Genomic DNA, 21,130 nt, shown 5'->3' with positions numbered 1-21,130 from the left:
CATTCACTACCCTTGGTCTATGTCACAAGCTTCAGCTACATAAGACCGTGGCAGCAACACAAAACACCCAGGATGATACAAGCAGCCTTGGGAAAGTGGGAAGTCTGTGATACAGATCACTAACTGCCTGTCCTAAAATGTCTTGTTGCTGACTTTTAGCTGGCCATATGGCTGCCCAAGATAAATGGACTTTTCCCAGCCTCTTGTGCAGGTAGGTAATGCAATGTGACTGTGTATAACCAGTGAGATGAAAGGAGAAATATTATATATTCTCTTGCAGAAAGCATCTTTAAAAAAGAGGCAAACATGTGCTCATGGCCGCCTTCTTTGTTCATTCTTTCATCCTACTATCAGGAACATGGATATGGGGGCTGCCACCTGGGACCCTGGCAAGCCCATCCCAGAAACAATGAACTGTAAAAGAACTAGACTGAGGACAACTTTGTGTGACACACTGAGCTCTGAATGACATACCTCCACAATTCTCATGTGGCAGAAATACTTTTTAACCTTTTTAAAGCTACTGTTGTTTCATACTTCTTTCACAGGTAGCCAAGCATAATTCTAACCAATAAAAGAGTGCTGGGGACCTACTCAACAGATGACCAGGGAGTACAGGTTAATACCCTTAAATTACATCATCTGAATAAAACCCACATTTTATTTTCTAACATAATGACAGGTAAACATTCACAAGACTAGTCTACAATTTTTAGATTTCCTTTAGAGTTTTTGTTGGGTTGGTTTTGGCTGTAATAGGTTTGATAGGAAGTTCATCAAGTGAGTAACTTTGATTAACTTTGCTTTTGCAACTTATGACCAAATTTAGTCTTAATATTTCAGAGGATCCTTTCTACTAGATAAATACTTCCCCCGGAAGTACTTGAGTCTTTCTGGTAGTTGTAATCTTTAGTTAATCTAAGTGGCTTTCCAGATAATAGTCAAAAGAACTGATACTTACTTTCATGAATAAAGTAGAACATGAGGAGGGATTCATGTAGAGGCTTTGGGGAATCTTCACCTCTGTCATGAAATGCAACACATTTGTTTGTCTGTTTGTTTTAATTTTTTTATTTATTTATGATAGTCACAGAGAGAGAGAGAGAGAGAGAGAGAGAGAGAGGCAGAGACACAGGCAGAAGGAGAAGCAGGCTCCATGCACCAGGAGCCCAATGTGGGATTTGATCCTGGGTCTCCAGGATCACACCCTGGGCCAAAGGCAGGCGCCAAACCGCTGCGCCACCCAGGGATCCCCACAACACATTTTTAAATGTGCATTTCCTTGGGGAGAGTGTTGTAGTTTTATCAGATTATCAGAAAGATCCTTACCAATAAAAAGCTTAAGGATGATTGGGGTGAAGCATATTTGTTCATGAAATCTCACTTTTTCACAAATACAGACAATTGTCCTAGGAGGTTAGATAATCCTACTTAAATATATCAAATTCTGGGCAGCCCGGGTGGCTCAGCAATTTTGCACCACCCTTGACCCAGGGCCTGATCCTGAAGACCCGGGATCAAGTCCCACTTCGGGCTCCTGGCATGGAGTCTGATTTTCCCTCTGCCTGTGTCTCTCCCTTTCTCTCTCTCTCTCTCTCTCATGAATAAATAAATTTTAAAAATCTAAAAAAAAAAAGTATATCAAATTCCTTTTGTGTATTTACTTTGGGAAAGAGTTTGAGAATATCATATGGTCAGAAATTATCAACTGAGGGATTAAAAAAATACATGCCTGCCATGGTTCACAAAAGAAAACATCCTGCAACTATGTAATAGACTCAACAAGATTTTTCTGAATGCCTTGTTTACACAGTCTAGTGTGTTTATACATATGCTTAATTTATAGGTAATTAACTGTATTCTTCAAAATTGTACTCTTAGGTGGCCAATTATTATTATTCCTTCATAATGTTGGCTTGGGTACTGGCCCAAGAGACACTAGCGAAAAAGTGAAACATGTTGGTATGCTTCATAGAGAATGTTAATATTTCTAACAAGAGGCTTAATATTTATACCAAACCATATACATTTCCACTTTGGGGTTCATTCTACTTCTCCTAATAAGAATACTGTTTCCTAGGGTGCCTGGGTGGCTCAGTTGGTGAAACACATGACTACTAATTTTGACTGAGGTCATGATCTCAGGATCGTGAGGTGGAGCCCTGGGTCAGGCTCTGTGTTGGGCATGGAGCCTGCTTGAGATTCTCCCTCCTTCTCCCCAGGCCCCTCCCCTGGCCCCTCACTCACACACTCTCTCTCTCTCTAAAACAAACAAACAAACAAACAAACAAACACACACACACTGTTTCCTAAGGGTGTCTAAGAAAGCAGAAGAACTGGGAACTCAGAGAAACAACAAAGGAAACTTGTTTGAAAGACTTGATTATGATACATGTTGTGATAATTTGGATAAGGAGAATAATTATAATGGTAGTATTTATGCTTGTATCAATTTATTTGTTTTATTTTGGAAGGAAATGAAAGTATAAATAAGGTGGCGCCATGGATATACTGCAAAAAGAAGACTTAACTCTACTAAAGTCAAAAGTAGATCTAAAACACTGAATATGATACTGGAACTCTTGCCATGTCATTACTGTTGTTGCCGTCCTCAGTAACAGCAACCGGAGTAACAGTGGCTGCTTCTCTTCCCGTGCTAAGAGATACTTGTCTGCTCCATTTGTCTTCAATAAGCAGGTTCCTCAGAAAAGGATGTAATTTATTCTCCTTAAACATGTGGCTGTTTTTGTTTTTGTTTTTTTTAAATATTTTATTTATTTACTTGAGAGAGAGCAAGCGTGTATGCAAGTCCGAGTGATGGAGGTGGGGGAGAGAATCTCAAGCAGACTCTACACTGAGCACAGAATGGGACTGGGGGCTCTATCCCACAACACTGAGATCACCCCCTGAGCTGAAACCAAAAGTCAGAAGCTTAACCAACTGAGTGTATGGCTGTAGTTTTAAGGCAAAACATAGATTTTCTAGTCACTGGGATAGGGAATGGCAGGGTGATCCTTTCAAGACATTAAGCCACACACTGATATTTCACTTCAACCCTCTGCATGAGATGCACACATTGGTAATGGCCCTGTGGTTTTGTGAGAAGACCCTGACTTTGCCCTCAGACCAGGTTCTGCTTTCTTACCTGATCAAAGTTGTAGAGGGCGGCATGCAAATTGGCCAGCATTCCTGTGGGGGGTTCATTAGTAATTTTAATGGAATCTTCCAGAAGTCCTTGAGGGATGATGTGTTCATTTGGTGTAGGTGCAGATTCAGCACTCATGAAAACCCTGTAATCTCTGTGGCCTCCTTGGCTGAATTTTTCGAGGAGTTTTTCCAAGGTTCCTAGCCACTTGGCTACCAAATGGACATTCTGAAAAACAATATGGCTTATAATTCTGGTGAAATTGAAGAATATTACTTAAATTATGGGATCACAACATTTTCCCATATACAAATGTGTAGAAAACTCAGAGAACCAGGATCTAATTTTTCCTGGATTATCATGTTAGGGAGCAAAACACCAAAACACAATTAACTGCACAGTGAACACAGACAGGGCTCTAAATCACCACAGGTCATCTATGCAAACCCAAATCTCCTTCCAACACAGCTTACCTACTTCCAACACCCACCAGTCACCTCTGAGAAGTCGGGTTCCTGACATTTTTCTTTATCACAGTTCAAACTCAATTATGGAGACTTATCTGGTTAGTTTAGTCAAGTATAAAAACTGAAAGCCAGAAATGTACCTCATCACTCACTTCATTGTTTCTGATACCAGCCTCCTCTACTCAATGCTTACTCATTAGTATATGAACTCCAAAGGATGTGAGGGGTGAATGGCTAGCTGAAAAAGAAGTTACTCTGTGTTAAGATGCTCTGAGGATTCCTAACCTGTTATTTTCATTAAACCCTAGAGCTGTCAAAAATCACTAAAGAAATATATGTCACCACCATCACTTCTTCATTTTCAGTTTTGTGATTCACAATCCTCCAACTCTCTCATCCTAAACACCCACAGAGTACATGGCTGTTGGCGCTATGAAAGCAGTACAGCGGCCCTAGCCTCACTGTTCTCTGGCGCCAGAGACATCCTAAATATAATGATTGCCACATTACTCCTAGGGATATGTAGCTTTACCCAACAAAGAAAAACACTTAATGTTATAAAAGCTACACACAGACACACAAAGAATAAATGCAAATAGGGAATGGAATAGTAACATAGGTATCTTTCTTTGAAACAGTTTTGTTGTAACCAGTCCTATGCCAATTTAGTTGTTCTCGTTATGAACCTTTTTCTTCCTTTGGCAAATACTGAACATTGGTAGGTGTCATAGCTGAAGTGTGTCCCCCCAAATTCATACGGTAAAGTCCTAACCCTCAGTACTTCAGAAAGTGATTGTATTTGGAATAGGTCTTTAAAGAGGTAAGTAAGAGTGGGTCTTAATCCAATATGGCTTGCATCCTTATAAAAAGAGGAGATTAGGACACACACACAGAGGGAAGATCATGTGAAGACACAGTGAGGAGACAACCAACTACACACCAATGAAAGAGGCCTCGGAAGGAACCAACCCTACTGACAACTTGATCAGACTTCTGGTCTCCAGAACTTTAATAAATTAAATTTCTGTTGCTTAAGCTATCTGATCTATGATATTTTAGTATGGCAACCCAGGCAAATTTACACAGTAAGGAAGGGCTCTGAGTTTCCCACCCTATAAGCTTGCTACTGGATTATAGCCATAGTACTCCTCAGACCTAACTGTGCCACTTGCACAAGCAAGCAGAAACAACAATGAAACCTGTTTTGCAAGCTCAAATATGACCTAACTTATGGTCTACAAGATCTTACTCGAGAAGTTTACTTGCAATGAGTAGAAGGATATTCTAAGCAGTGACTCTGGAGTCAAGGAACAGAAAAATCTCCAGGTGAGCCACCACTGACCACAGCCACACTCTGGAGTCTGGGCTGGGAACCATTCTTGAGGATCTTGGCTTTGACATTGGCTGGATTCTTGTGCCCACTTGTCCAAGGTCAGGGCAACAATGCCTGTGCAACATTTTTAGGCAATCCATGTACCTTGGAAACCACCCATTTTACCCATGAAAATAGATTTTTAAAATCCACTATGTCAATTCACAAACCATCTGGTAGGTATCTGAGACAAAGATAGCTTACTGCTACCTATGCAATAGTTTTCTCTGGAGTATGGGCTTCTGATAAAATACTAGCTAAGTATCCCTCCACGGGCTCCATCTGATCACAGTAACTGACCACTGGAGAGTCTGGCTAAGAGCTCACTAACATGTGCATACACATCACATGCCTATGCTGATATAATTCAGCGTTACATTACCAACAACATAATGAGTTCCCATTATGCTGGTCTTCCCTTTATTCAAAGTCCTTCTTCTCTTTTAAATGGCAAAGAGATAGCAGAGACCTCCAGAAACTGGGATAGCCACCAGCTCGGGGTGGTCTCTCCTCGCCAGTTACTCAATGTGTGGAGAGGAACAGCTCAACAGTTGCATTCTAAGTTACTGGCTTACCATTAAGGACACAAACCCAAGGTCTAAAAGAGATTTCCAAAAGCAGATCTTTCACAAGATAAGGTCTTTTGAGATTTTTTTTTTTCATGGTGAAACTTACTAATTGAATTTTTGGGGCCAATGGGAACTTTGCATAGATAGAAAAATAACAAACATTTTACTTCAAATACTATGCTGTGTTTAGGATGACCATACCTCTCCTACTTCCTTGTCAGTCTGAGCCGGTGAACACATGAAAATTCTCAAAGAACTTTCTTTTGCAGGAAGATCTCATCATCTACCCAACTGTCAGAGGAAGAACTGCAGTCTCTGAAGAAAACAAACCCTCCACTGTCACCTGCCTGACCTTGGGAGCCTCAGAGGGGAACAGGTGATCTCAAGTTACCTCACTGAAGTATAACCCAAGTGACAGGTATTGCTCTGCCAGAGGGTTCTATTCTGCTCAGACTCCGGGCAGCTTCTTCATAAATCCAATCCTATTTATGCAGAAATGCAAAATACATCAACCATGGATACTGGAGGCACTAGAGGTGGCCACAGGAGCTAGCAAAGAAAAACGCTGCTTGCTGCCAAGCCGAACTGAACTCAAGGACCAGCTCTGCCACTTTGCTGCTGTGTGCCCTTGAGGTTCTCTGATCATGCTGAGGCTCACTGTTCTGATCTGTGTAACAAGACAACAATACCTATCCCTGTGGTCCTTGCAGCTTAGCTGTCATTATTAGAGATAACATAGCCTATGAATTGCCTCGTAAAGGGTCTGGCATAAATGAGAAACTTTGGGTTCACTGTGCTGCAAATCAAAAGGCTATTTCTAGACCTGATGAGAAAGCTGGTATGCCTTGCTGGAGGAGGAGTCAGCATGGCTCCTAGATTGCCCTCTAAAGCTGGCCTGGGCTCCACCTGCCCCTGGGTTCTTGCTAGAATCCCCAGCCAAGGGACCCACTTGGGAGGATACTGGGTTAGAGACACAGACTCCTATAATGCTAGCCCTACAAGGGATAAAGGGGTTATCTACTCTAGTCCCCTTCACTCACAAAGGAAATGTAACACAACTAACTATTTAGGAGCAGAGTTAGAGTCGTATAATATATGTAAAAATGCTCTGTCAGCTTTAAAGCAACTTGCAAATGTGAGATATTGTGACAATGGCTCTGGCAATCTATACAAGCCTGTTTGTCCTCAAGCACTATTAGTGTTCCAGATATCTGTTAAGTCAGGAGAGTGAGAGAGTTCCCTCTCATATTTTTAGTTTTAAAGCACAATGGCTAGAAAGTTCCTCAAAAGATGATAGCTATCCTTGTCAGCAGAGTCCCTTGGCAGCTTTGGAGGTGTCATTAATACTGAGAGAACCCCGAGGACTCTGCAAATCACCGTGTGGCAGGAGGAAGGATCATTCCCGTTGGCCTGGACAACTCCGTACTGTCCATCCCTTGTGTTCATTCCCAGTGTCTTCCAAGAAGATGTAATACTCACTTGGAGTAAGACCCAGTGTCCTTGTTTGGAAGCTTTCTCCAGTGCCTTTTCTGCCACTGTCTCCTGACCTTGTCCTAAAGACACATTGTGAAATTTTCCCGAGTCAATGGTAAACCCCAGTCTTTTGCCTGTGGGAGGATACAACAGGGTAAGAGGAAGAGTGAATTGAGGAGAGGTAAGAAGAGTCTGGAATTCTGTGTCTTGGGTCCGTCTGTGGCTACTGCTGTCACCTTCTACGTGACTTTCCTGAAGAATTCGAACTAAACTTCTGTCGTTTCAACAAGCAGCATTTTGAGCTCTCCACAGCTGCCTCCTTGTGAGCATTAGCAAAGCCTGTGGAAATAAGTTCCTCTGGTTTTATGGTAATGAAGCTTTTGACATTTTGATAGATGGCAAGTATTGTTATTGAGCTTTATTAACTCTTGCAGGAGTAGCAAAGCATTTCCTTCATAAAAAGGAGCAACATGTGGTAGATATCACATCATTTTTTGAATAAATTGGCTCATTGGGTAAATGCAGGAGCCTCTCACCTTGTGGCCATGCTTGAATCGAGCACAGTCAGGTCACAGCTCTATTAACCTGGTATTCTCAGTGCAGGCTGTGGGGAATAGTAATCCAAAGCACAAAGCGACAGTGCCTTGCACAATCAAATAGGTTTGCTCTAATGACCACTATTTAGTCACAGGGGGCACCAGATTACACTAGCATGGAGAAAATTGCCCTCTGGCCCTTATATAGTCAAAAGGTGGAAAACAGTACAAAAGAAACTTGCATTATGCCAACCAGAGGAATGTTCCATTCGAACATTTCTTCAGACTACAGAGTTATTAGCCTTACATTTTCCATATACTCAATCTCTAACAAATGAAAAAGAAAGAGGGAGAGGGAGAGGGAGAGGGAGAGGGAGAGGGAGAGGGAGAGGGAGGGAGGGAGGGGGGGGAGGAAGGGAGAGAGAGAGAGAGAGAGAGAGAGAGAGAATAGGGAGAGAAACTAGCTGTGAATTGAGAGGAAGGTCAGGTGGGCACTGGGAGAGAGGGAGGGCAGGAAGGCCAGCCTCCTGGCTCCTCACCAAGAATCTCTAGGTCTTTAAGGGTATCCACCCCTGGAGACAGGAAGAAGAAGATGGGAGTGGCTGGGCTGCTTTCTTCAAATGCTTTAACTAAATCCAATCTGGTCCTTCCCACATACTTTGCACCCAATTTTTCCTCCACAAAATTCCTATAAAAAAAAAGATAATGCAAAAGACATGATCAGTCCTCTTTGACCTTGAAAAAGGCCACAACTTGGATCAGCATAAATCACAAGCACAGGAAGGAAGCCAACTATGTTCATTACATGGGATGTTTTCACAGAACAGTATGAATGTAGCTCGATTTATGCATTGATGTCAGTGAAATCCCTCCCTGCTTTAGCAGCTCTGAAAATCAAAAGCCTACATTCCATTTGGGGGGCTACTGAGACCCCCCTCTGAGTACCACCAGCTGCCTGTGAATGGCTTTGTATCCCCCAAATCTCCTGCCAGATCCCCCATTACTTATTAACAGTTCATTAGATTTGCCACAGTGCAATTTTCCGGCCTGCTGGGCTTCTCATGAATATACAAATGCTTTTTGGGGTGTTTCTAATATAGGGAAGCTCAATTAAGCAGGGAGTATTTTCCAGCAGCATCAGATTTAGCAGAAAGTAAGTACTACTAAGCAGAATTAACTTGTAAAGTAGGGTACACAGAGGCATCTGCAAAGGGGAAATTAGTTGGACAAAGTGGAGGAAAAGACTTGAGGTGTGTCAGTGCTCTTGAAGGAGAAGCACGAAAGGAAGGAAGTTGAGAACTCTCTGGCAAATTCAAGTGAGAACACGACTTGCGTGAATTAAGCAGCATATTACCATTTAGAAGCCGAAAGGGCAAAGAAAAAGGACACGGGGACCAAGACGTAGCCAGGGGTTCCTGTTTTAAATTACATTGGTTGTAAAGTTATAGGACTATTAGCGTCTCCATGAAAGGAATTCATTTTTGTTCGACGTGCAAAATTGTCGGAGCCCAAATGACACCGCTAAATAAAGACAGTGGAAATTGCACTGGGATAATGCGTGCTCCTGGCCTCTGAACTCTGCTGACACCCATCTCTCTTGCTAGAATATTTCCAGTGGTTCCCCATCTCCCTTCCTGATGTCAGAAGGAAGGTTTTCAGGAAGGATGGGCTCAGTTTCACTCCAGCCTGGCACACTAGTTAGTGTTTAGTGAGTTTCAACAACAGTAGTGATTACGGTCTCAGAATTTCACACAGAATTATGGCTCATCAATATGGACCACCAATGCCTACGCCGGAGACTCCTAGCCCCTAAGACTAAGTCTCCTCCAGGTCAATGCGCATTTCCAAAAATGCTAAATGCCCCACCTGAGAGCGTAAGTCATTCTGTCAGGGCGCACTGCTCTCAAAATAATCAGCTTCTGTATCAAACTTTTTTTCTTCCATTCTTGCGGCAACTTCTCTTTTTCTGGACACTCGGATTCTGCCCATTTCCTCCACTGTTTGGCAGATCCTTCCACATCTCGGTCTATGCCCCGAAATTCTTCCATAAGAGCTATTGCCTGTCATACAACAGGGAAGCAGATAGGAAGGGAAGAAATAGCTGAGAGTTTGAGATAAAGACTAGTGGATGTATCGAACCCCATGTGAACAAGTTGAGCTGCGTAGTCTTCACACCCTTTCCTGCCCTGCTAAGAGGGTGACCACTAAGCATTGTATGAACTGAGCTCCCCAGTTCTCTGGCCTGTTTGGGTTTGGCCAATAGGAGGCACCAGCACAAGCCAGGAGGGCTGGAAGAGAGAGAAGAGGGGGTATTTCTTCCTCAGCTCTTTCCTCATGGTGACGTCGCTTGGCAGTGGCTGTATTCCTCTACTAAATGCCACTGATCCTATAGGTTGGCTTTCACCCATAACTTCATTTCTCAGCAGTTTCAGGAACTACTCCTTTTCCCATCTCCATTTCTGGTTGATTCCCTTAGTCTTCTTCCCATACAATGAAAACACATTCTTTGTTAAACATTTGTTTTTTATCATCTCTTTGAATGTGCCATCTGTTTTCTGCTGAGATCCTGACTGATCAACAAATGGACTTGAATTTATAATTCTAAATAACCTAATTAAAAATTCGATTACAAATAAACCTAAATATACTATAAAAATAAGGAATAATGGTTATTTTCAATGGGCAGAAATGTTCCCTTCTTAGAAAAAGAGTAAATACAATAGTACGTTAGCATACAACAAACATCTTTAAGGAATTCCAAAGTCTAGGGGAATAAACTCTTAGCAGTAGGATCTTCTGACAGAAAAATGAGTTAAGAATTGGTATCTGGGGCTGATGAATAACCATCACTTTTTTCTCTACAACATTCTGACCTGCTTAAACCTTTCGTAATGAGAATAAACTACTTTGTTGTTATGTAATTAACAAAAAAATTTGGAAAAAGTAGAGAAATAATATAAAAAGATAGATTTAGGCAAACTGATAAAAAATGTTCATTTATATTCCTTGACTTTGCCAAAGGCCCTGCGGCCTATACATATTTATTAACTTTCCCACCCATAAGTAGGTCAAAAGTTCCTTTATTTCCAATTAAATTAATCACTTAATACTTTAGTAATGCAAAGATGAAGAATATCACATTACATACCATAATTCTACAAATGAAATGGTATATATCACTCGTATTTTTAAAACATTTCTACTTTTGCAAGAACTGATATTTGAAGTAAGTTTTAGAAACTGAAAAACCATCTCCCTAAAGTACCTTTAGAGCACTCCATGACTGAGTAGTTAGGAAGTCAACAGGACTCAGGTAGGTGTGTTCAACTGTGAAGCGAAGCAGGAAATCCAATTCAAGAGCATCTATCTCCTTCTTTCTCAACAAGATCTTGAAGGCACACAAAATTGAAAAGGGTCATTTAATTCATATCAAAATTAGGACACAGGAGGTAGTCACCATTTAATAGATATGAGAAGAGGCAGAACCAGGTCTGCTGACAGTTCCTGTCAATATATATTGTTCTAAAGCTGAAATAATAAGTTTTTGATTAATGCCTATGATCTCAAAAGCTTGACTAAAAATCAAATCATTATGAGGACTGTTTATGAGGACAATTTTAACACATGCCTATTAGCAAATTATTTGAAATATACCTTCATATTTAGTCTTTTGCCGTGAGCTCAAACTCGTTTTAAAACTTGTTACACAAATTGAGAAAGCCTCAGGTGATAATGGATCACATTACTACACAAAAGGTAGAACTAGTATTATAATTTAGTCCTGATACAGAAATTACATCTAATAACCTATGAGATAGGTGAAAGAATTTTTTTAAGAGAGGTGGGGGAGGGGCAGAGGGAGAGGGAGAGAGATAATTTTAAATAACTGGCGTGGAGCCCGACGAGGGGCTAAATTTCACAACCCTGAGATCATGAGCTAAGCTGAAATCAAGAACTCAATGCTTAACTGAGCCACTCAGATGCCCAGAAAGATTTTTCTTAAATGTGAGATTAAGAAAAAAAGGAAACTGTTGTTTTATAGATACAATTAAACAGTGTAAACTGAAATAAACTATTTTTATTTAAAAATATTTTATTTATTTATTTGAGAGACAGAGAGATTGAACACATAGACAGGGAGAAGCAGACTCCCTGCTGAGCAGGGAGCCCAATGCGGGGCTTGATCCCAGGATCCTGAGACCATGACCTGAGCTGAAGGCAGTGGCTTAACTGAAACAACCTTTAGACATCTGCATTAAAAATTGATTTTGAGTCAGGGCATGATCTCAGGGCCATGAGACGGAGCCCTTCATCAGGCTCCCTGCTCAGTGGAGAGTCTGCTTGAGATTCTCTCTCCATCTCCTTCCCCTCCCCCAGCTCTGCCTCTCTCTCAAATAAATAAATAAAATTGTAAAAAAAAATCTTTTGCTGAAGTCCATATTAAAAAAGATTAAAAAATAAAAGGATAGATCCCACTGAAGGTGGCAGTGTGAAACCTGGAGCTCTTTTATGTATTCATTGGTCTTTAAAGGGACAGAGAGACCCCTAGGACCACCCAGACCTGGACTCATAATTTTGATCTTCAAGAATTTCCCGGTAGTAATTGGGAAGCTCTGTACAGGACCTGAGAAGTGAGGAGGAAGTCTCATTGATCTGTTTTCAGGCTGATAGCTGATGTGGTCACTTAAAATGCATACCCACCCAAACCAAAACCTTGTGACCTACTTAAAAGTTGTACATGTCCAAGTTCACTCTGGTAAATTCATCCTCACCTCAGGCCACCAAGGGCTTCTAAGAAAGGTGTCATGTCTCCCTCAGTGGAAGTAAAGCAGCTAATAGACAGAGGTATGGGATTTTGGCTCTGAGGATGCTTTCAAGTGACCAATTTCCTTACCTGAAAAGCCATCTGGGACAGGAAGGTGAGCTTATCCCTCTCAAGCAGTGCCTGGTTGGTATAGAGGAAGACAGCATAGGTGATGTCCTCCATCAGGATTGAAATGCGCCCCTGCACATCCTCTACCTTGTCAGCCTGCTCAATTGCTCTGTGGAACAGCATGTTGAAAGCCTGGGGAATTTAAAGTAACTGGTAAAGGGTGGAAACTAATGCGTGATATCAAGCTAGCTCCAGACACACAGTAAAAATGTGGAATCACTTTGTTAGTTTATATTTAACTTTTATATGAACTTTATATGAAACTGGCACCTGTTTTCCAAAACAGTCTTACCACTTTGCATTCTCATCAGCAACATGAAAGAGCTGCAGTATTGTACCTGTGCTAATACTTGTTACTGCTGGTCTTGTACAATTGTAGCCATTCTTTTTGATATATAGTAATACTTCATTCTGCTTTTATTTTGCATTTTTAAAGCTTTTATTGATTTATTGACAGAGAGATAGAAAGAAAAAGTACAAGCAGGGGGAGCAGCAGAGGGAGAGGGAGAAGCAGGCTGTCTGCTGAGCATGGAGCCTGACGCGAGGCTCGATCTCAGGACCTGGGACCATGACTTGAGCCAAAGGCAAACACTTAACCAACTTGAGCCACCCAAGCGCCTCACTTTGCATTTTTTGATGAATATTGAGCATTGAAAAAATGTGCTCATGAGAAATACACATAACTTAGCACAAGACATGTCTGTTCAAATCTTTCATTGTCTGAGTTGTCCTATTGAGTTGTCCAAATTCTATATATATTCTGGTATAAGTTCTTTGTTAAATACATGTATTGAAAGGAAGTTTTAATAGTCTGTGGCTTGCCTTTTCAGTTTCTTAATATCTTTTGAAGACCATAAATTTTTAATTTGATAGGGTTCAATTTATCATTTTCTTTCTATTGTATCCTAAGAAATCTTTGCCTAACCTAAAGCTAAAAAATTCTCTCCTGGTTTTTTTCCTAGAAGTTTTATAGCTTTGCTTATCTATAGTTAATTTTGTATACAGTCTGATGTAATGGTTAAAGTTCATCTTATTCTGTGTGGATATCCAGTTTTTTTCAGCACTATTTGTTGTAAAAACTATCCCTCCTTCATTGTTTTGGTATCACTGCCAAAAATCAATTGACCATATATTTGTGGGACTACTTCTGGACTATTTTTCTTTAGGCTAAGTAGTATAAGTTTATAGTTAGTCCTGAAATCATGTACTGTAAGTTTTCTGAATTTGTTGTTCTTCAAAATTATTCACTAATTTTAAATCCTTTGAATTTCTACACAAATTTTAGAATCACTCTGCTGATTTCTATTTAAAAAGCCTTCAGGGATTTGATGGAGATGGAACTGAACCTATAAATCAATTTGCAAAGAATTAGCATCTTAATAATATTGAGTGTTCTAATCCATAAATATGGTATACCTCTCCAAGGTCTATCTCAACAACGTTTTGTAGCTTTTCGCACATGGATCTTGTTTTGTTAAAATTATCCCTAAAAGTTTCATTATTTTGGAAGCTATTATAACAGTACTGAGTTATTTCCAATTGTTTGTACCTGATATATAAAAACAAAATTTTTTTATATTGACTTTATATCCTGCAATCTTGCTAAAAACTCACTTCTTGGTCCTAGTAGCTTTTTTGGGTAGATTTCTTAAGATTTTCTACATACAAGATTAAGTCATTTGTAAAAAAAAAAAAAAAAAAAAAAAGACACCTTTTCTTTTCTTTTTAAATGTCTGTCCCTTTTATTGTATTATTGCACTGGCAGTAACCTGCAGGGTAGTTCTGAATAGAAGTGTTGAGAGAAGACATTGTTCCTGATCTTAGGAGAAAGCACTCAATTTTTCAACATTAAGTATATTATTAGATGTAGATTTTTGTAGATGCCCTTCTTCACTTTAAGAAGTAACCATCTATTCTTAATTTTCTCAGTCTTTTTTTCTTTTTTAACTGGGCATTGAAATTTATCAGATTCTTTGTCTGCATCCAATGAAGTGATCATATGGTTTTTCTCTTTTGTTCTATTCATATGAAGACTTGTGTGTGTGTGTGTGTGTGTTTTTTTTTTTTTAATATTTAACCAACTTGCATTGCTGGCATAAATTTCACTTGGACATAACATATTGTTCTTTTTATATATGGTGGGATTCAATTTGCCAATCGTTTCTTGAGTAGTTTGGCAACAGTGTCCATGAAGGGGTCTGCTCTGTGGTTTTCTTCTCTTGTAATGTCTTAGTCTGGTTTTGGTATTTGAGTAATGATGGGTTGGTATTATTAATTTAATTTTATTACTCTTTACACACTATGGTTGTTCCAAAATCCAGCTACTCTATGCTTCTCAGAATTTCTGCACACTAGCTCCATACTACTAGAAACCTGCTAGTTATTCCTGACTCTTTTCATTATTGTCCATGTCTAATCTATTTCCAAGGGCTGATTATTCTAGCTTCAAGTCACAGATCAAGTCTATTCACTTTTGAGTCTTGTGTCATCATATCAGTCATCTGCTTCAAATGTTTCAATGGTTTCTTTTCATAGACAAACTATAATCTAAAATCTCCCACCTGGCCATTGAGGTCTCCAAAGACCTACATTTTCCCACCTCTCTAGATTCCTGCCTTGTCATCTTCCCTCTCGCTCATTAATTATACCTCCAGGCACAAAGATTCATTCAGCACCTGAAATTCCAAACTCTTTCATGTCCCTCACATCTGTGTTTACTGTAAATACTCCATAGGAAGCTCAACTCTATAGGAATCAATTATAATGTCACTTCCTCTGAGAGGCCTTCCCTGAGCTAAGAGTGAAAGAGCCTCTCTCATCTATATTATTTTCTCATTGTATTTATTACTTTTATATATACACAAATAGACACACTCCTATGTATCTCCATTCATGTTTATTTTTTTCCTCAAAATTGTACACTCAGCACATCTGGCATGATGATTAGTCTCAACAGCTATTTGTTTAAAAAAATGAGTGACAGGGGATCCCTGGGTGGCACAGCAGTTTGGCGCCTGCCTTTGGCCCAGGGCGCAATCCTGGAGACCCAGGATCGAATCCCACATCAGGCTCCCGGTGCATGGAGCCTGCTTCTTCCTCTGCCTGTGTCTCTGCCTCTCTCTCTCTCTCTGTGACTATCATAAATAAATAAAAAATTAAAAAAAAAATGAGTGACAGAACGGATACTGCCCAGGGGCACAAGGGTGCAGAGTAAAGAGAATGGCCTTTGGGATCATAGCCATGAGATCAAATCCTGCCTCTTACCATTATGATGTGAATTCTTGGACAACTTATTTAAAATCTGAAAATGTTAGCTCTTTTTTTTTTAAATAGGGATAAAATAATATATTTTGTTGAGATATTGCAGGCATAAGAATGAACCACAGTATGAAAATGTCTTGGATATAACAGTGACTTAATGAATAGTTGTTCTCATTCGTTCTCCTGCTCTACCAAAATAATATGAGAAATATTTTTATAAGACACCTACATTTTCACAAAGTATAGGAGCCTCAAGGAGAATTCCCTTATAAACTCAAGACTCTGTTTAAAAACAGAAACAAATATATTATGATGCCACATAATTTAATGATCTCAAAGCCTTAATGGAAATTGTAAATAAAAGTTTCTGAGAAAATGAGAATTTTTTTCTTTCTCACTAGATCCTCAGGACTTCTTACTGGATATACTTATGCTTAAAAAATGAATTTTAAACTTCCAGAAATGAGTTGAACTCATGAAATTTAAAATTTTTCTTAGCCTATTCAGCATTACCTTCAAAGAGAATTGATAGATGGGGTTAATTTTTCTGAGGTCATTAATAACAAAATAAAGAAGAGATGCTCTTGCTGCCACTGGTCTGTAACATTCTCGGGCCTCGTTGATTTTTCTTTCATTTTCTTTAGCCTCAATCACCTATGGTAAGATCAAACAGGGTAAGTACCTTATTTTTCATATTCTTTATACTTACCTAACTGATGGAAGGAACATATCTGAAATGAAAATTTGTATTAAAATAGATAACATGTATGGCATCTATATGCTTCATTTTTTCTAAAATTATTAAATTCATATCTTAAAATACTTTTTTTCTAAACTGAGTTTTCAGTGAGAATGGATATTACTCTAGCTGCTCTGTGGTTATGGGTTAAAGAAATTAGATTGGTTTTGGTTTTACAGAATTTGTTCTGAGTAATGTCACCTTCCCTGCCTCCTCTCTTTTTCAGGTTTAATAACCCAGCTCTATCACCTCCCAGGGATAGCTTTTAAAAGTCTGCTGGGTCAATTCAATGCCGATAACTTTATTAGTCAACAAGGTATGCAAAAACAGCCAAGGTCAATAATATATCCAATACCCACGCTTACTAAAAAGGCATTATATGAAGACTCTCATGACTGTCTGACTTTGCACCAGATGATCCATATGCTCATATATTTCCATTTAGTTTATCTTTATGTAGTAGCCTCTGGGTACATTCAGAGAGATAATTAAAACAACAATAACACCACCAACAACCCATCAACCAACATACTCATTTTTATTCAAGGCTCAAAATCTTTTTTTTTTTTTTAATCTAGCACTACTGCTGGTCCTATAACTTTTTAAGTTAGTTTTTTTTTCTCCAATTGTTTTTTTTTTTTTTTTTTACAGACTTGATTCTTCATACTTGCATATAAAAGGAAATAAAATGTAGAGCAGAGGGGGGATTCCCTACATAGCAATATACTAAGGAGACAGGAAGAGGCATTTTAAAAGACAATTAGAAGCTAACTTCAAAGCTAAGACCTAATTTACTTAATTGCTCCAATCTTTACCATTTTAGGAGCTACCAGAATTCACTTACTTAAAAGGATAGATTAATTTGGGATTCCATTTCTTCACTTAAATTGAGACAAACATATAGAATGTGTGGTGACACAGCCTCAACTGGGTAATTAATAGATTACTAGTAATGAGGATATTCCAGAAAGGAAATACGGTTCCTCTCACTTTGAAACAATGGAATTTTAAGGTTCGTGGCCACTTGGTGTGAGTCCAAAGCGTACACGATGTGAAAGGCATATTGGGACATATGCTGGACATTCAGCAGGAAGTCTCCTCAATACAAATTTTTACTGGCATTCAGGAAATGTCATTGTTTCCCAGAGTGAATAATGCATCTGAGTACAGCAGGAGACCATCCCTTGCTCAGTCTCCTACTACTGAAGGCCCATAAACAAAACATCAGCTCTAAACATATTTCTCTAAAAGGCACAACAGCCTAGGAAGCCTGTGGTGGGACTGCAGGGTGTCAGTCTGCCAGAGCTGGACTGCTAAACCTTTTTAGATTTTAGACCATATAAGCCAGCGGGCTCCAATTTTCTTCCAATTTGGTCATTCAGAAAAAAAAAAAAAAAAAAAGGCTGACAGCGTTTCATGTGAATGACTGGATCTCCGCTGAAGAAAGACAACCACCTCTGAGAAGAGTTCAACCACCTCTGTCTTCATGTGGAGCCCCACACATTTTGAAGGGCAGTTTATAAATGACCTGAAATCCACAAGTCAGTGCTCTTAGAGAAACTGTCAAGTTTGATCACATTTTTATGCCAAACACTTGATTCAAAGGGAGAACTGTGACCCACCGGGTGTCCTTTGCACCTTCTTACCTTGAGCTCTATCTCTGCCGCGGTTGCTTTTGTCCTCTCTAGTCTCTCCACCAGCTCTGTGTCATCTAGAAAGCTCCCCTCTGCCGCAGAAAGGCGCAGAAGGAGGTCGTCCTCTAGATACTTCAGCTCGATCTTAAAGTCATTTTGGTGCTTTGTCAAAACCAACTAATACAAACCAGGAAAAGTGTGAGAAATGCTGGTTCAATTCATGCTTGTAAGCAGTTCTTTAATCACTGATTCCATGGAATTATATAGAGTAAAACACACTTAAAATTAAAAACATACTCATCAAAAAAAAAAACATACTCATCATCATCCTTAAAAGGTTATTTTAAAACAAGTCATAGAATATGTTAAGAACTACTCTGCAGGGTCCAGAGAATGAATATCTGTCAATCATTTAACATCAGAAACCTACAGGAACAATCTACTCTATTGGAAGAAACTTCTGATTCCTGCTTCAAATTTCAAGAGTTGGAAGTCATCCTTTCCATCCTCACAACAGGAAAAAAGCTAATCTTCAATTCTTCTAATATCCGTCAAAGAACTGAAGTCACAGGGCCAACTGCTACCCCCCCAAATGAGAGAGGTGAGGGAATACAGACAATCACAGCTGCTGGCAAACTTTCACATAGTCATTGGCTAATTGCTGAAGGCAGAGCTTGAGGGTTAAAAGTCTCTGTGGGATCTGCATTAGGAAACCCTTCAGGCTTAGGTGGATTTACCTCTAGGAGACTTACAGATTCTCACAGTAAAGATCAAGGGGAAAAAAAATCCACTCCTGCTTTGGGCAATGGAAGGGGATAAAGCAACCATTTTGAAATATGTCCAGAGGGAAGTAACCATTTAAAATGTGCAAAAACTTTCTGTTCTCATAACAAACACTCACCATCAAGGGAAATTATATTATCAGAGCCTCACCTGACCTTAGTGGGGAGGATGACTGGACAACTCAGCCTTCCCTAGATGTCCTTTCTCGCATAAGGGAGATAAAAATAAATGATAAACTCTTCTGAAGTTCAAACTCCAGTGACTCAAGCCTATTGGAAAATCCTGAGATTTAAACATAGGATTATAGAATACTTCCCACCCACAATGCCTTACCATCATACCATACCAACAGACTCCAGTATGATAACACTGGATTACAACAGAGAGCTGCAAGATACTGACTTTATTTAAGAAGGAGCATCTAGGGAAGTCCAAGGACACAGGAGACAAAAACAGGGATCTGAGAGAAAAGTGAAGCCTATGACACTAATAGCTCTGGCAAACACGACACACAGCCTAACTCCTAGCCACATGAACCAAATGCCAAAGCTCTATTTACCTCACTTCAAGTTACAAAATACATCATATCTGGCTTCTGACAAAAAAGTACAAGGCACACTGCAAGACGAAAAACACAGTCTGAAGAGATAAAGCAAACCTTAGAACAAGATTCAGGAAAGGCAGAGATTTTGAAATGATCAGACTGGGAATTAAAATAACTATGCTTAATGTGGTAGGAGGCTCTAATGGAGAAAGTGGGAAAGATGCCAGACTATATGGACAATTTAAGTAGAGAGATGACAGAAACTCTAAGAAAGGAAATGCTAGAAAAAAATATTATGACAGAAATGAAGGCTGCCTTTCAGGGGCTCATCAGTAGGCTGGCCACAGGGAATTACCAGCCAACTCGAAGATAAGTCAAACAGAAACTTTTCAAAGTGAAAAGGAAATAGAAAAGGAATGAGGAAAAAAAAGAAAAGACTGTCTAATAAATGTAGGAAAATCACAAAAAGCTTAACATATACATCATGAGAATACCTGAAGGATAAAAAGGAGAAGAAATATTGGAGGTAATGATGACTAAGAATTTTCCCAAATTAATGACAATCACCAAACCACAGATCCAGAAGCTCACAGCATATTAAGCTCCAATGAAACTTATTTCTTCTTCCCCTTCAAAGGCTTGGCGAATAGAGCGGGGTCAATCTGTTCCCTTGCCAGTTCCATGACAGAGAAGAGTCTCGCTGCCCGTCCTGCAGAGTGCCCCCACATTTCAGTCCCAGGGCCATCAGTTCACCCTTGAGACTGTTTAAACCCAGTGCCTTCATCTCAGCCACAGAGCTGAATGCCAGCAGATCAATCAGTGTCCTGACCCGGATCTGTGCTTCCTGACTGGCTTCCCTCTAGGCTGGCAAGCGGGGGGGGGGCGGGGGGGGGGGTGCTTCCCCCACCCTCTCCAGGCGCAGCCTCCGCGGCTCTGTCCCCACCAGGCATCTCCACCTGCTGTAGCTCCCTGGTCACTCCAGGTCCTGTGCCCTCCTCTTCCCTGGGCTCTTCACCTTCTGCCCCCCTCTCCTCCTGGCTTTTCTCCATTTCCACGGCCATCATCCCATCCACACGACCTCGGCAGAGCTCTGCCCCAACCTGGCACACCCGCCTTCAGAGACACTGCGCCCAGAGCCTGTCCCTGGGGCCGGCGGTGGCTCTGGGGACCGAGAGGCCACACTTGGCACACTCATTGAATGAAGTGCTGGGGAAGGAGCAGCAGAGAGGTGGAACGCCCAGAAATAATTTTTTTGCAAACTATATTGTTTGCAGTTTTACAGGATCATAGTCCACGATGTCAGAGTTAAAGCAGTGGTAATAAACGTGGCAGCTGGGGCCCACAGTTGGTGCCTCCGAGCTGTGGCTTCCTTCTCTGCACTGCCTTGGCTGGCATTCTCTGTAAGTGCGTGATGTGTGTGAGGGGGCCCTTGAGACAGAGTCCTCAGCTTCTCCTGAGGCTCTGCAATGTCACTTTCTTCTTTGTTTGAGTTATTACTTCACAGAATGGCACAAACTACAATTAAAGTGAGCACAAAGCCATTCTAAGTCATAGGGAAAGTTAGTGTGAGCCTTAGGTGGATTTGGAGCCAAGGCTGCAGGAAACAGGTAGCGGAAACTGTCATTTGTGAGCTGGCTGCAGCTAGGCAGCCCTTTGAGCTGCTGGGCAGAGTAA

At 40.3% G+C, this 21,130-nt stretch overlaps 1 protein-coding gene across 1 annotated transcript in view; it reads right to left on the bottom strand.

Annotated features, from left to right (window-relative positions):
• Nucleotides 1-21,130, bottom strand: part of DNAH11 (dynein axonemal heavy chain 11) — a 314,532-nt gene that overhangs the window by 25,145 nt on the left and 268,257 nt on the right. Inside the window, exons 67-74 of the mRNA XM_072764523.1 lie at nucleotides 18,142-18,306; nucleotides 16,270-16,410; nucleotides 12,457-12,627; nucleotides 10,828-10,950; nucleotides 9,429-9,622; nucleotides 8,102-8,250; nucleotides 7,033-7,160; nucleotides 3,146-3,373 (exon numbers count right to left, since the gene is read on the bottom strand). Coding sequence (XP_072620624.1) covers nucleotides 3,146-3,373; nucleotides 7,033-7,160; nucleotides 8,102-8,250; nucleotides 9,429-9,622; nucleotides 10,828-10,950; nucleotides 12,457-12,627; nucleotides 16,270-16,410; nucleotides 18,142-18,306 — 1,299 coding nt within the window. The remainder of the gene's footprint in view (nucleotides 1-3,145; nucleotides 3,374-7,032; nucleotides 7,161-8,101; nucleotides 8,251-9,428; nucleotides 9,623-10,827; nucleotides 10,951-12,456; nucleotides 12,628-16,269; nucleotides 16,411-18,141; nucleotides 18,307-21,130) is intronic.

Source organism: Vulpes vulpes, chromosome 7 (assembly GCF_048418805.1).
Source record: "Vulpes vulpes isolate BD-2025 chromosome 7, VulVul3, whole genome shotgun sequence".
NCBI classification, from domain to species: Eukaryota; Metazoa; Chordata; class Mammalia; order Carnivora; family Canidae; genus Vulpes; species Vulpes vulpes.
The sequence above is the reverse complement of the archived record's forward strand: the minus strand, read 5'-3'. Positions and strand labels throughout refer to the sequence as shown.